This window comes from Cryptomeria japonica, chromosome 1, assembly GCF_030272615.1.
Source record: "Cryptomeria japonica chromosome 1, Sugi_1.0, whole genome shotgun sequence".
Lineage (NCBI taxonomy): Eukaryota > Viridiplantae > Streptophyta > Pinopsida > Cupressales > Cupressaceae > Cryptomeria > Cryptomeria japonica.
Window position 1 is genome coordinate 52,549,457 of NC_081405.1, and position 15,273 is coordinate 52,564,729.

General features: G+C 40.5%; 1 protein-coding gene across 1 annotated transcript in view; it reads left to right on the plus strand.

Moving 5' to 3' along the window:
* The window catches only part of LOC131060261 (rRNA biogenesis protein RRP5), a 229,852-nt gene that overhangs the window by 154,670 nt on the left and 59,909 nt on the right, over positions 1-15,273 (plus strand). Inside the window, exons 22-25 of the mRNA XM_057993438.2 lie at positions 4,980-5,148; positions 5,238-5,389; positions 5,718-5,801; positions 5,952-6,052. Of these exons, the coding sequence (XP_057849421.2) occupies positions 4,980-5,148; positions 5,238-5,389; positions 5,718-5,801; positions 5,952-6,052 (506 nt within the window). The remainder of the gene's footprint in view (positions 1-4,979; positions 5,149-5,237; positions 5,390-5,717; positions 5,802-5,951; positions 6,053-15,273) is intronic.

The window sequence follows — 15,273 nt, forward strand, 5'->3', positions numbered from 1 at the left end:
TCTCACAAGGAGATTATCAATTCCAATCATTGTCAAGCTTCCCAAAAATTGGTAGATAAATCATAGACTAATACACTATGATAAACAAAACAGAAATGAATGAGTTGGGTAGATGTTGTACTCATAGCGGAATGAGAAACCCCTTGTTTTATCCATGTGTGCTTTATTAACATCATTCGTATTAATGTTATGAGTGCTTTATAAAGATTTTTTTTTTCTTAAGAAATTATTGTAGTATGTATTATGTTGTGTTGTATGGTTTATAAAAGCAGTAATATGAAAATACTAATGTATTAAGATGGAAAATGATATGTTGTCTAATGTTAATTAATTTGAAGAATAAATATATATGTAAATATTAACTTAAAATATTAATTTTATTATTATATTATATATTATGTTTTTTGTATGTTTTGTATGGACTAACCTAAAACAAATCCAACCCCCATTTTTTTTGGTAAGTAACCAATCCCATGAACTTGAACTAGAACTCATGAATTAAAGAACAAGTATAGCTAAATTGATTTTATGCATTGTTTGAAATTGTTCTATGTTGTGATCATTTCTACATGGGAAATTCACTTAAGAGGAGTTGACAATGCCTTTGCCATGTCATCTAGGATTTGGGATAACCCGATGCCTTTTAGGACTTGTGTGTGGTAGAAGTTCAATGACCAAGAACAAAACTAGGTAGGAGAATTAAAAACCTACCACTACAATTATTTGTTGCTTTCTACTTCAAACATAGACAAAGATATTTTATGATTTTCTTTCTAGTCTTAATTGGCACATGCTTTTGGGGCCCTAATTGCCCTTCATTGCAATTTGTTAGTGGTACAATGCATTATTTTGTCTTGTGTATTTTTTTTTTGCTTCAAGGGGTCTCTCTTCCAAGAGCTTTCTATGTTAACTGCTATATCCTTTAGTCTCATTGACCTACTTTTTGTCATTTGTGGACATCAATAGACTTTCTTTTTTCTTTCCGTTACTAGGTGCTACCTCATTGACATGCTCATTTTTATGTTCAATTTTGATTTTGTTGAGATCTCATTGAAAGGGAGTTAAGATAGAACTATTAAAATGATATTATATCTATTCTATAATGGTCATCTTAGTTTGCGACTTAGTTGGCTTTTTTAGTTCGTTTAGTGTAATACTACTTTTGTTAGAAGGCCGAGTTAGCTTTTTAGCGTTTTACCTTCGTGTTGAAGCTTCAGTTGAATTTTTTGTACTTTTTAAAGTCTTGTAATTCTCTTTATATACATTGTATATTCGTAAATACATTCGCACAATTATTTTTCATGGTATCAGAGCGGGTTGATGGGATTTTTTAGGATTTGGCTAAATTTTTAATAAAAGTTTATAAGCCTCTACTTGGAATTAATTTCCATAATTTTTTTCTAATCAGTTTTGTTTAATGAAAAAAATTGTTAGGAGTATTTTGAGGATTTTCGGAATTTTTTTGGTCGTGGATAGGTTCGTGGATAGATTGTGTTATGTGCAATGTGAGGGTTTTGTGTTTTTTTTTCTCCTTGCATCTGGAAAAAAAAATAGGAGTTGTGCAGGTTTTGTTACTGCCGCACGCGCTTATGTGTGGGTATTCTGAAGCCACGATTTCAAAGTTTTTTTCTTCATGGATGTTTTGGGCCTAGATTTTTTCCATCCGCGATTTTTCCCGCCCTTTGTTTGCTTGCGTGATGTGAGTTTGTGGGTTGTTTTGTGTCTTTGGGCGATGTTTTTTTCCCGCGTCTGTGTTTTCCTTCAGCACGTGATGGGAGTTTTGGGTGTTTCGCGTGTTCCGCAATTTTTTCATAGATGACGGCGCGCCGTTTTCGTTTTGTGACAGACAACGACGAGAGTTTTTTTCCTTGTGGATTTTTTCCTTGAATCCACGTTTTTCCTGCCGACGTTTCAATGTGTCATGGATTTCTTTTGTGTTTTGGCTTGTTCTGTGACCCTCGACGCTTTTTGGGCACGATTCTGATGGTTTTCTTTACGATTTTTCTTTGGGCCTAGGGTCTTCTATGCCTAGGGTTTTTTGTACTAGGGGCTAGGTTTTCTTAGGAAGACTTTTTTTGACATAAAAAAAAATTATTTGTGGATTTTATTAATTTTTTTCATAAAAAATATTTTTCTGGGTTTTTTGATTTTTCTACACCAAAAATCATGGGAGGGTTTTGCTTGATTTTTTCCTCAAAAATCAGGGTTTTGCTGCACAACGTTTTAGGGTTTTCACGATTTTTTCCTCAAAATTTGTTTGTTAGGTTTTCATGGTTTTTTTCTCAAAAATAGTTTGTTAGGTTTTCACATTTGTTTCCTCAAAAATTGTTTGTAGGTTTTCACGATTTTTTCCTCAAAAGTTGTTTGTGGGTTTTCACGATTTTTTCCTCAAAAATTGTTTGTAGGGTTTATAATTTTTGCTTAAAAATTATTATTTGTAATTCGCAATGATTGCGTGGGATTTTGGTTATCTGAGTTTTACCCTTTTTTCCACAAAAACAATGATTTGTAACCTTTGATTTATTGGTTTTTTGGTTTTCTCCTCAAAAAACGTGAATTCTCTTTTGGAGGGTTCTTGTTTCAGGGTTTGATTGTTTTTTCCACAAAAATCGTGGTTTGTTGCAATCTGTTTTGGGTCGCACTTGGACTTGTTGGGGCAAACATTTGCAACTTTGGTATCTTGCAATCTGTTTTGGAGTTGTTGGAGTAAACAGTGCTCAGTGCTCTTCTGCAAATTTTTTTGCATTTTTTATCAAAATTGTGTTTGTTGCTCATTGGAGGGTTTGCCGATTTTTCCTCAAAATCGTTGTTTCAGGTTTTTGAGGATTACGTTAGGTTAGACAACTTCTGGTATTCTTGGTCATTAACATTCTGTAGATCCTGGGAGGGTCTCCATAACAACAGAGTGTTCTTTGCATTTGTGCATTTGTGATCAAAAGACCTACAGTGTCTTCTGTAGTGTATTGAGTACGATAACCATTAGGGAGGGTATTAAAATAATATTATATCTATTCTATAATGGTCATCTTAGTTGTCGACTTATTTGTCTTTTTTAGTTTGTTTAGTGTAACTACTGCTTTTTCTTTTTTGATCGATAATATAGGATTTGATTAATATAGAAAAGGAAAGTTACAGCTTCTAAAGAAGGAAACAATTTTTGTCATAAAACTACCAACAAACCACCAACCACCCAAACCACCCAAACCACCTAGCCTAGACAAAACCACCCACCCAAAATCAACTTTGCAGATCACCAACCCCAAAAAATTTCTACAGTAGCGCTCCGCACAAAATACCACTAGTCGATACAGAGCATGAAAAACAAAATTGACGTAGTCCGATAAACATAGAAACGGGAATAAACTCCCAAACAGAGACAACATCATAATGTGAGAAATATGAGAAATCCTAATATGAGAAATATGAAAATCCTGAAAAACATTCAGTTTTGAGCAAATAATTGATATAAATTTATTTAGTCGCCAGCTCGGAGACACTCCTTTCACAATTGCATCCACCACCACTTTAGAGTCCCCTTCTAGATGCAATCTCGGGATATTCATGTTATTGGTCAATTCCACCGCTTATAAGGCGGCCTGCACCTCAGCCTCATTGTTTGTCCCATCTTACAACCTCTGTGCCCCTTTGAAAAGGACCTTCCCCTCATCATCATGAGCTACACACCCAACACTTGAGATGCCCGGGTTACCTCTCGACGTCTTGTCAAAGTTGATCTTAATCCATCCCTGCTCCGACCTGGCCCACACCTCTTCACCTCTCCTAACCACCTTACACAAAGGATGAACCTTGGAAAACCCATGAACGGGTGTAACTACTACTACTTTTATTAGAAGGCAAAGTTAACTTTTTAGTTTTTTAGCTTTTTTAAGTGTTTTATCTTGTTAGCTTCGTGTTGAAGCTTCAATTGAATGGTTTGTTCTTTTTAGAACACAGTCTTGTAATTCTTTTTATGTACATTGTATATTTGTAAATATAATCATTCAATTATTTTTCAAGAACAACTTCCTACACTAATCTGGAGAGGAGGGTGATGCAAAAACTTTTCAGATCTTTACAACAGTTACATAAACTTAACAAAAAATAAACATAAATAGCATGCATACCACAACACAATGATTTATGTGGGGAAAACTTTTTCGGGAGAAAATCTGCACACTCCAAAAGCTATCCAATATATTATTTAGAAATCAACAACAAATTACAATATACTTATAGAGCAAGCTTCTTAGGCAAGTATCACCAACCAAAGATTTGAAGGCAACTCAACTGCTATCAGATTCTTACAACACATCACATTTCACGGCCGTAATACAATGCCCTCATAATATAGGGCTGCCTTGTAGGGAAAGAAAAGAACACATAATATCCATCGTTAGATATGTGACCTAATGGTACACCCCCTTCCCTTGCAACCCCACACACTCAACGCTCATTTATCAACAGTTGATAAACCATTTTCCTAACACATCCAAATATAACTTTTTGTGATAGAATTTATAAAATTACATTTGCTTTTTACATCCAATGTTATTATTTTCTTAAACTTGGTGCATTAGTATTGATTTTGTGATGTTGTCCCTTTTACTTATTGCCATTTGATAGTTCTAAGTTTTCTCTATTTCTTTGTTTGTCTATTGTTGTTTTGGGAGCCTTTTTAAAGATGTGTACTAGGAAAGGCTAAAGCAGTTATTTTATCCCCAAGGGTTTCATTTTAAAACCATATTTGTACTGCTGTTGTCTCTAAAATATTGATTCTATTATTTGTAGTTGCATTTCTATCTAAAAACTTATCTCCATTGCCTTCAGAATAAGTTGTTTGCTTGATATCTAAGTGAACATTTAAGAAACCTCTTGTTGGAACTTGTTTGAATTTTGTGTGCTGGCAGATGAGCTGTGTTACATGGTAGTTTGGAAGGGGTTAAGAGATATCTCAAGCTAATGCTCTATTTGATCTGCAGATTTCCAAGTTACAAGCTTCTGATTCTGCAAGCTCTGATATTAGCTGGGCCGAATATTTTGTGATTGGAAGTTGTGTTGAGGGTGAAGTTCAGGAAATCAAAGAATTTGGTGTGATTGTAAACCTAAAAGAGTACAAAGATATTGTTGGATTCATCACCCATTACCAGTGTGAGCTATCATTTTCATACAACCCATTTCTTAAGGATATCAGCTTCTTTTTTATTATAAATATCCTTTGTTAAAACTTGTTGTTGCAGTGGGTGGTGTCTCAATAGAAATTGGGAATATAATTCAAGCTCGCATTCTGGATATAGTAAAATCTGATGGCATTGTAGATCTGTCACTTAGACCAGAACTACTGCAACATTGCAAATCGCGAGAAACAAAGGGGAAGACATTGTGTAAAAAGGTCTGTACTTCAATCCTGTTTCTGTAATTTATAGGAAAACTTATAAGGTTTATATACTTATAGGAGCAGCTTCGCTTTTATGCCTCGTAGAAGTATTCTTTTTTTGTTATAAGTATTTATGTAAGACTTATTGTTGAATGCCACCTTTTAATCTGTATTTCATTTTGTTTGGAAAATAATTGCTCAGCAAGTTTTTCAGTTATCACATCTAGTTAAATCGAAATATTTTAAATGATGCTTTGTACATGCGCAACATACTTATAATTGCCAATATTCATTGTTATTGAAGTTTATTGAATAAATTTTGATTGTATGTTAAATTTATCAGAGACGCAAATCAGAGGAAAATGTTGAACTGAGGCTGCATCAGAAGGTTGATGCTGTGGTTGAGCTTGTCAAAGATGATTATTTGGTAAATCACTGAGCTAATGGTGTTAGAACACAGTACTGTCTTGTTATTTGATTGTTTGATAGTCGTAAGCTTGAAAATTGGATTTATAATGCACACAATATTCATCAAACTCCTTTGATTGTTTGTTTACTGTTGCCTTTATTGGAACAGGTTTTATCACTTCCTAAGCATGACAATAATATAGCTTTTGCATCGACACATGATTTTAATATGTGGGTGGACCCACATAAGCACTACACTACAGGCCAAAAGTATGTTCCTTAGTTCCATTCCTTCTTTGCGAGTATATTAATAGTCTGATTAAATTTATCAGGCTAGGCATTACACTTCATGATAATACATTTTCTTGATAAATTGTTGAGTGATTTCAAGTTCTGATTGGAGACCGTTTGAATGTGAAGAGCCAAAAATTCAAACATAGATAAATTAAAATATATGTTGAGAATGCCAGGATCATGATATGTTAAATAATACAAACTTAGTCAACCCTAAGAAGAATACTGAAAAAATATATAGAAATATTTTAGCTACAAATTACAATTGATGTTCTGCTGATTAACATTGAATTTTTTTGGTTTAAGTTGGAAAAATGCTGATAAATTGACACAAAGAGTGGATTTTATGTACCGTATTAACTCAGTTCTGAGTTTCTGAATTTCTGCTTAATCATGGAGAATAATTTTATGACAAATAGAGCAATCAAAATATTTGGAATTAAATCATTAACAAGTTGGGGTAGAACTAGAATTGTTTTAGTTTGTAAATGTTGTTTTGAGAGGTATGAATCAGTAATGCTTCTAGACTTATTTATGTCGGAGATGTGGAACTAGATAAATTAAACATTGAATGTTGAATTGGAATATTGAACTCATAATGTTTTGTTTATTAGAAATATTATTTTGACTTTGATCGTTTGATCTCTAGAGCAAAGGGATTCTTTGTGGGCCAGGGGAAACAGGATGCCTCTCTGCGTGACATCTGCATGATATTCACCATCTGTTGGTGCTGTGGCAAAATACGAAAGAAACCTCCTGAGAAAGGAGTGGTTTCTTTTAAACTAATAGTGAAGAAAGAATGCCCAAACATGCCATTTTAACAGATCTAAGAACTCCAATCACTGGAGAAATCAAACCAATTGAAAATCCATTTTTCATCCAAACTATGGAAATGGCATTCTTATTTAATCACAGAGAATTACTAATTAGTCATTGGAATTATTTGTTCAAGATAAACTGAACCTAGATGTTCAATGCACACACTAAAGTAGGCTAGGTTACAAGACACTCATTAACTGGAGGATAAACTCTCATAATTCATGCAGACCATAAAAATGTAATCTTGTGTGAGGGCCAGCTACAAAAGAACCAAGCTACGATAGCAATCCCTGGAACTATCAAAACTTAAATATGACATGGGTCTGGTGTTACAGAAAGCAAATCAGTTCCCAACAGGGAACCTAAAGCAATGTAGTCAGAATGGTAAACCTTTAAACACATGGCTAGCCTTTGAGAATGGTTTCCAATTGTGCAATATTATGATAAATTACCTTTGTTGACTTGGTCAGCACCTCCTTTGGGATTCGCGATATGTGCTTCCTCCCGCCTCCCGTGGATCCTTGTCTCTGGCTGCTCTCCCGTTTGTTGACAGCTCGAGCTTTTGGGGTAATGGCAGTGGTGATTCCAACAATTGGTATCAGAGCGCTGGGTTACAGGTTTGAATCCCAGGAGGCCTCCTTGAGTCCGTCGGTGCGGAACCCTCAGTTGGTGCTAAGGGGGAGATTGTTGACTTGGTCAGCACCTCCTTCGGGATTCGCGACATGTGCTTCCTCCCGCCTCTCGTGGATCCTTGTCTCTGGCCACTCTCCTGTTCGTTGACAGCTCGAGCTTTTGGCGTAACGGCAGTGGTGAGTCCAACAACCTTTTCTAGCTTAATATTGTAAATAAATAAATTAAAAATCAAAGAATGCTGGAAATATTTGCAGAAGCCATAACTTGTAATCCTTTTGAGTTTGGCGTGACCTCAAAGCTGCTACTGTATTCCGTTTTAGGACAAAGCAAATGTGTCATGCTTGTGAATGCATTCCAAAAATTGCAAAATTAAAGTTTTATCAACCACAATAGTGATACTTACTAAATGCACATAAGAACACAATAACACAATGTTTTACGTGGAAACCCCTAAAGGGAGAAAACCACGGCAAAATAATGCTTTAATATAATTGTTCTCTTACAATGTTTGTAGGGACCAACCTACTAGAGGCACCAACCCCTAAGTTTGTGAGCACCAACGTAGGCACCAACCCACTGGAAGCATCAACTCCCACAACTGAGAACCAACTCAACAAGAGAAACCAATCTCTTATTTGATAGGCACCAACCTACGAATTCTTCAATGGATGATATTGTTCTCCCTTCCTCACAAATCAGCTTCAAATCAGACACAATCTTCTTTCACAAGTCTGATCATAAATATCTCTCTGTCATCCTTCAAAATCTGCTCTTACACATCAAATATGTTCTTCATATATATCTGCATTTGTCCCTTAAACATGGGCTGCATATATTCTTCAATATGAATCTGCAACACACTTTATATTTCTGCTCCTTCTCTTCCTTTATATCTGCTTTAACTCAAAAATAAAACATTACTTTTCTGTACAGATCTGAATGTTTAGATCTACTATATCTTTTATTTTTTCACACTGTTATAATTCTGATCACAAAGAGATCACAATTTCCTCCTTCAAAAATCTGCACATAATCTCATTCTCAATCTTTTACAAATCTGACTACAATCACTTTCACAACTTGTGTTTTACTGCTGCTCTATATCACCCTTAAATATGCCACAAATCAAACCACGACCAAAATTCTTCATTTAGTCTGCAGTCTATCTCCTTATCACGGACTCCTGGTGCATAAGTTTCATGTTCTTGAACCACGCATCACCACTCTCTTACACATAACCAACACACTTCTCAAACTTCAATGTTTATCTTATATCTTTCCAAGAGAGATGATTCCCTAAAAGATATCTTCTTTCATGAACGAATATAACTCTCCACTTAATGGAACCTCGTCTTTTAAATAAACATATTGATGAACAAAATGCACTTAACTATTATCTCTTATATATGGATCAGACCAAATTGCACCTTTCTGAATTAGCAAATTATGTATTTGTTTTTATAAGCATTAACGAATTATTTCTTGTAATGTCCCCTTATGTTAGTTGATAAGAATTTGGGATAATTAACTCAGCACTCAATTACAAAGTCTCAATATCGCATAAAACAATGCTATTACTATGTCTGATCTTTCTTAAATATATGCAATTATCTTTCCAACCACTTGTAGCTATGGTGTGTCTTGCTGCTCCTGATTTATATGGTTGAATTTGCAAAGATATATGGTATCGCTTGTAGCGCTATGATGCTGTTTCTGATTCGTCTTTATGAATTTGCAACACTGGTGCTCTTCCTGATTTCGAACTTGATATATATATGCAACCAATTTGACACAGACCAATTGCTCAACTGGGCGATCCAAACTGGATATGTATAAAAGAGATAAAAATGATCTGATGATCCTTCGAGAGTGGGATTGATTCTCATTATATTGCTTGCAAGATTGATGGGATGCATCCCTTAGATTGTAAACAGTCATACCCCTGCTTAATCGTGACTCTTCTTAAATAATTATTTTCTAATCGCACCCATACTGTTCTAATTACACCTTATGATCATATGTAATCGGAATTGTCTGATTAATATAATTGTTTGTTTGACTAACTAACCAATGAAATGGTAAGTCACTGATCGTGTTTGTCATTCCTTAATCAATATAGTTTTGATCATATACCCGAACTGTATCTTCCTTACGCAGCGAGGTGCTTCATATACAATCGGATCCTATGAGGAAATTGACGTTCTTTCTGTTATCTTATGGCAGTGATGGATAGTTTAAGCATCAATCTGCTGATATGTTTCCATCGTGAGGATGATATGGTGCATCTGCTTAACTGGGCATGAGGATGATTACTTCACTGTTTGAATTCTGAACATTGCAATCTAAGAAGACATATGAATTCGTTGTCTTATTTATTTTCTCAGGTCTGATACTGATCATCTTCTCTTCAAAGCTAATTGTCCACGCAGTTGTCCTTAAACATCTTCTCTTAATTTGCACCAACAAAATCTTGCGCTTTGTATTAGGATTTGGATGGGAACATCGCAGTCTCCCCCCTTGAAATTGCTTGTCCTCAAGCAATGATGATCCTTGTGTTTACCCTCTCGGGTGAATAACTTAAAACATAAAGCACGTAATGCAGAATAATAATGCCATAGATATCAGACAAGTATAAGAGATATTATTCCATTCATAATTGTCATACACAAGTTACATTCGGAAGTATATAAAGATATCGAGGGGGTGTGAGCGCCAACCGTCGCACCGGAACTGCCACCCCTCGGTTGCCAACTAACCAACCCAATTACAACTTAATTAACTAGTTTTATTTCCGTGTACAATATTGTCGCCAACATCATCCCCCCCAAAAGAAAGGAAGTCGTCTTCGGACGACTTAACACAAAATAGAGATGACATTAAACAGGACTGCTGACGCCAGTCGAGCCTGGAACCCACACACCTGCTGTGTCCTCGCCTGAAAACCCTTGGCTGCTACCATCCGATGCTCAAGTGCCTCTTTGACATCACAGTTCTCCTGTGCCTAAACCAGACTTGTCTGCAAAACACGCGTTTCAGTCTCGGCCTCCACCAACTGCTACTCAAATGATATTGTCTCCCTAGCCAATTTGTCCTCGATAGCCACCTGCGCTGCCCTCTCGGCATCCAACTCTTGGGTACGCTGAGCTAAGTCTCACGCTAGTACTGCCTCCAGCCTGGTGGTCAACTCCTCCCGAGCCCTCTCTGCAGCCACCAAGGCAACCTCACATCTAGCCGAGACATACTCCAAGTTCCTCAAAGCGTACCATTCCTGCCTGGAGGTGGCCACAACCCGCTGGCACAAAGGCTAGGAGACACCTCAAATCCTCCATTACACTCCCCAAAGGCTAAAAACTGAACTGAATAACTCCCTGGTGTCATACAATTGCGCGGACCTGCAATGCCTTCCCTCAAACTCTGTTTGTTCGCAACCTCCAAATCCGTCTCCCTCTACGGCTTATGGCTTCCCCACCAATGCTTAGCTGCAGGCTTCTTTCTCACAGTACGGACAACCACAACACTTACCGTGACATCTCTAATGCCCTTCGCCCAACTCCAACAAGTGTACTGTAGCTCAAAAATAAACTGGGGTCTGGGGGTAGTGCCCCCAGCGGGGTCTGGGGCAGCGCCCCAGCAGGGTTGAGGGGCGATGCCCCGCGGGGTCTGGGGCAGCGCTCCTCGTGGGGTCCGGGGGCAGCGCCTCGCAGTACAGGGCGAGGTCGATGGCCAGCGCCCTCGCCGCCAACACCAATTTACAACCTTCAGAACCACACGAAAGTCCATGGCGCGCATCATTTCTGTGATATTTTATGATGTCAAAACCCTTTTGCTACACTCCAATATTTTCAGTGTCCAGGGTCTAGATGTCATCGAATAATGTTTCAATCTGGTCGTCGTCGTTTTTTTTTTTTTTTAAGTTTCCTCTGTCCCCGATGGCACCCCGGCCATACAACCTCCTCGTACGGTCAACAACAACACTGACACCTCCAATCGTACGGCCACCTTCCCGTGCGGTCAACACCCCTCCACCGTACGACTGTGTTTGTTTGTGTGGTGCTGCGTTTATGTCTTTGGTGGCGGTGATGTCCACCGCACGGTGGTGTCCACCGTCGGTGTTGCCACCGCCGGTGGTCCCACCGTGGCTTCCTTTTTTTCTTTCGATCATACGGTCACTATCGTACGAACCCGTATGACCGTACATTTTTTTGTTTTTTGTTTTTTAAATTTTTTTCCCCAGTCGTACGGTCAACTGCCGTACTGACCCGTATGGCCGTATGTTTTTTTTTTTTTCAATTTCCCAATTTAGTTGTCTAGAGAGTTGTCGGCTTGGGTCCCTTGTCTTTGGGATTGCCCTTCATCCTTCCCGGTTTTCCTCGCCCAAGAGTCTCCCGCATTGGTCCCGTGCCTCTCAAGTCGCTTGCCCAGCCTCTCGAGTCCCCTTCCATCCTCTCGGGTCCCCCTCCGGGCTCTCGAGTGTCCGGTCGGCCTCTCGGGTCCCCTACGCGCTTCGCGTGGTAGGGTTTCAATTTGGACCCGTTGGTGGCCAATCTATTTTCAATGGCCATCTGAAGACCTGGAACCACAAATTCTACAGGGACCACGGTCTCCTTCCCGTACATAAGAAGAAGAAGAAGAAGAATAAAGATTTTGAAGGCTGCGGCCTTCCACACAGGGTTCCAATTGTTGCCAATAATCTTGGGATTATCTACGTCATCGAGGTTTGGGGCGTCTCCCTTCCAATAGTCTCTGTATTCTGACAGGTTCACCTCCTCTGTTGCTTGCTCTGGTTCCTCTACTTCGAGCCTGTAGCTCTAGAACATTTCGTAATCCTCCATTTGCCAATGGAAGAGCCCATTCAATGACCCTGTCTCATCCTCGGAACACTCTCCTAGTTTGAGAATCCCTTCGTCGTTGGGCTCCCTGCAGCCCCGTCCTTAGTCCCTCGGGTCGCCTTTTCCTTCATCCTCTGATTTCGAAGATGATGCCAGTTCCTCGTCAACAACCTGGGTCCTCAGATCAATGGTGTACTTCCGCCCCCCTTTCTCCATAGAAAGGGTGTTCTTTTTCCAGTCGTGGTTCACCTATGCTGTAACCAGCCACCCTCTGCCTAAGATGGCGTCGTACCCCTTCTTCTTGAGTGGGATTACCACAAAATCTAGTATGAAAGGTTGCGTGTTGATGGTGACCGGTCGGGCCATCAGGGTGCCGAGTGGCTTGATGCCGTGTTGGTCTGCACCTACCAAGTTGAACGTGGGTGGCCATAGTGTTGGCTTCCCCAGCTTCTTCCACGTATCCTCTGGCAGTACATTCACCCCCAAACCTCCGTCCACAATGGTGTCTTTGAGGATAGCCCCGAGAATTCCCATCTCTACTGCAGTAGGATGCCGTCCACTATTTAAGGCCAACAACATTGGGTCAGCCGAGGGGCTGACCGGAACTTCCGCCCGTGTGGCACGCAAAGGTGCCTATGCAGTGGTTTGTATGGAACTAAAAATGGCGGTTCTTAACTGTGGCATTGTTTCTAGAAGGTCCTTTACCCTTATAGGTACTTCCATTTGCAGTACTTGCCCAATGATGTTATTTTCCGCTTCCGTACGGGATGATGTACTTGCCACCTCGTTGTCTCGTCGTTCGGTCGTCATCTCACGTTCAATATTGGCCTTTGCCTCCCGTAATCTCTCCTTCTCCCTACGGGGGTCGGGATAAGTGGCTTTTTTCGTCTGGGCGCGGGTGATCGCCAGTACTTCTTTCTCACTAGTCTTCTCAGCCTTCTCAATGTTGAGGAGATTAACCCCTGCCTGTGGGCAATTTGCATCCTCATGGTCGCCTGGCCCACACCATCGGTAGAGGTGCTGAGGGGTGGCTTCCTTCGTGCAATCACGGGCAAAGTGCCCCCACTGATTACAGGCCCTACATTGGATAATTGGTCGGCCCTTGGCGTCATACTGGATACGGCTTCCGTTATTGTTATTGTTGCTATTCCTTCCGCCACTGCGTCTGTTGTCCCGGTAACCTCCAGATGATGCCGTTGTGTTGGTTTGCTAGGCCGTACCCGCTGGTGCGGATGTTGTGGCCTGCTCCGTGAACAACACTTGGCTCATTTGCGTACTTCGGGTTTTCATGTTGTATGGGCACTCCTTGGTGGAGTGTCCCATCACTTGGCAAATCTCGCAGAATGCCTTCTTCAGGCAAGTACCCTTTGTGTGCCCCTCCTCTTTGCACTCAGTGCACCATATGTTCCCTTCGGTCCGACTGGTGCTTCTCATTGTTTTGAATTCCCTCTTCATTCGCTCCATGTCTTTCCGGAGCGCTTGCACCCGTTTGCCAGCCTCGCTGTCCCTGCTGCTTTCCTGTGACGAGTCATCCTCCTCGGACGAGCTATCCTTCTTCTTCTTTTTCTTCGATGTCTTGGTCTCGCTCTCGAGATCCATCACTCTATTGTATGCGTCTTCGTACGATGTAGGTGGAACGATTTTCATCTTCTTTCGGAGGGAATGCTTTAGTCCCTCCACGAACCATCGCTTTTTCAACCCATCTGCTGGTTGACTCTCCATTTTTCCCAATAGTTCCTTCAATTGCTGACTATAGGCTCGGACAGTCTCGTTCTTGTTCTGCTTCGTTACATAGATCTCAGTGACTATTTCGTTGTCATCTCTCAGGATGCGGAACTCTATCCCAAACTCCTCCTTCAGGTCGGGCCATGTGCCGACTTTGGCCTTATCCATGTCTGAGTACCAGTTTATGGCCACTCCCCTTAAAGTTGCTGGGAACTGTGCTACCCATTCGTTGTGGTCGGTAACATTGTTTGCTGACCATATGGTTTCGCACGTTCGACAATGGCGGACGGGATCTTCCTTCCCGTCGCCATTGAACTTCGGCAGTTTCTGTTTACTCCCCATCGATGGGGGTCGTCTTCCTGGAGGTGGTTGTGGCTGTGTCTGTGCCCTTGCGCTGCTCCCTCCGGTGCCGGTGGTGTGTCCTGCGTGGGTGACTGGAGGTACGGTGTTTTGCTTGCCGAGTGTGGCACCTACCGTATGGTTATCCTCCCCTTCGTTGTCACCCGCGCCCACTCCTGGCTCCCTTTGGTAATCCTCACTTTGTGGTGTAAGGGATAAGTTTCTGAACCGATCCCGGGTCTCTTCGACTAGATCTCTCCTTAACCTTGTTTCCTCCAGAAACTCTTCGTGGCTCTGCACCCTACGGTGTTCTGGCGACACGTAGAAATTTCCGTCGGCTTTTGCACCCTCCGTGACACCTCCTTGGTTCCCCTCGGGCTACCCTTCGGAAGGTCGTCCTTCGGCAAGTTGCCTCAGCCTCCGTCTACGTTCTACTTGTTGCTCCAGAATCAAGGCCCTTTGCGCGGCCTCCCACTCGTCCATTTTTGCTTTTTTATTTCTATCTTTATTTAATATATTGGGCATAAATCACTTCCGTACATAGCAAGCACACGCCATGTACACAAATTTTTTTTTATTATTTTTCCTTTCGGCCACAATTTATCTCAACATTGTGTCGGGATTATTATAGGGTTCAATTTCCCCTTCGCCTCTTGCCATCACGCTCTGCGTCCCACGACGATTGTTCCGTTTGCGTGTCGTCGGCCTTTGGGTTAATCTCACCGACGGGTAGGCCCATTGTGTTCGTGCGCCATCCGCGTTTTCTGTTCCCGAGTACGTCTAGGCAAAGACGACAAATGTTTACCCTCTTGGGTGAATAACTTAAAACATAAAGCACACAATGCAGAATAA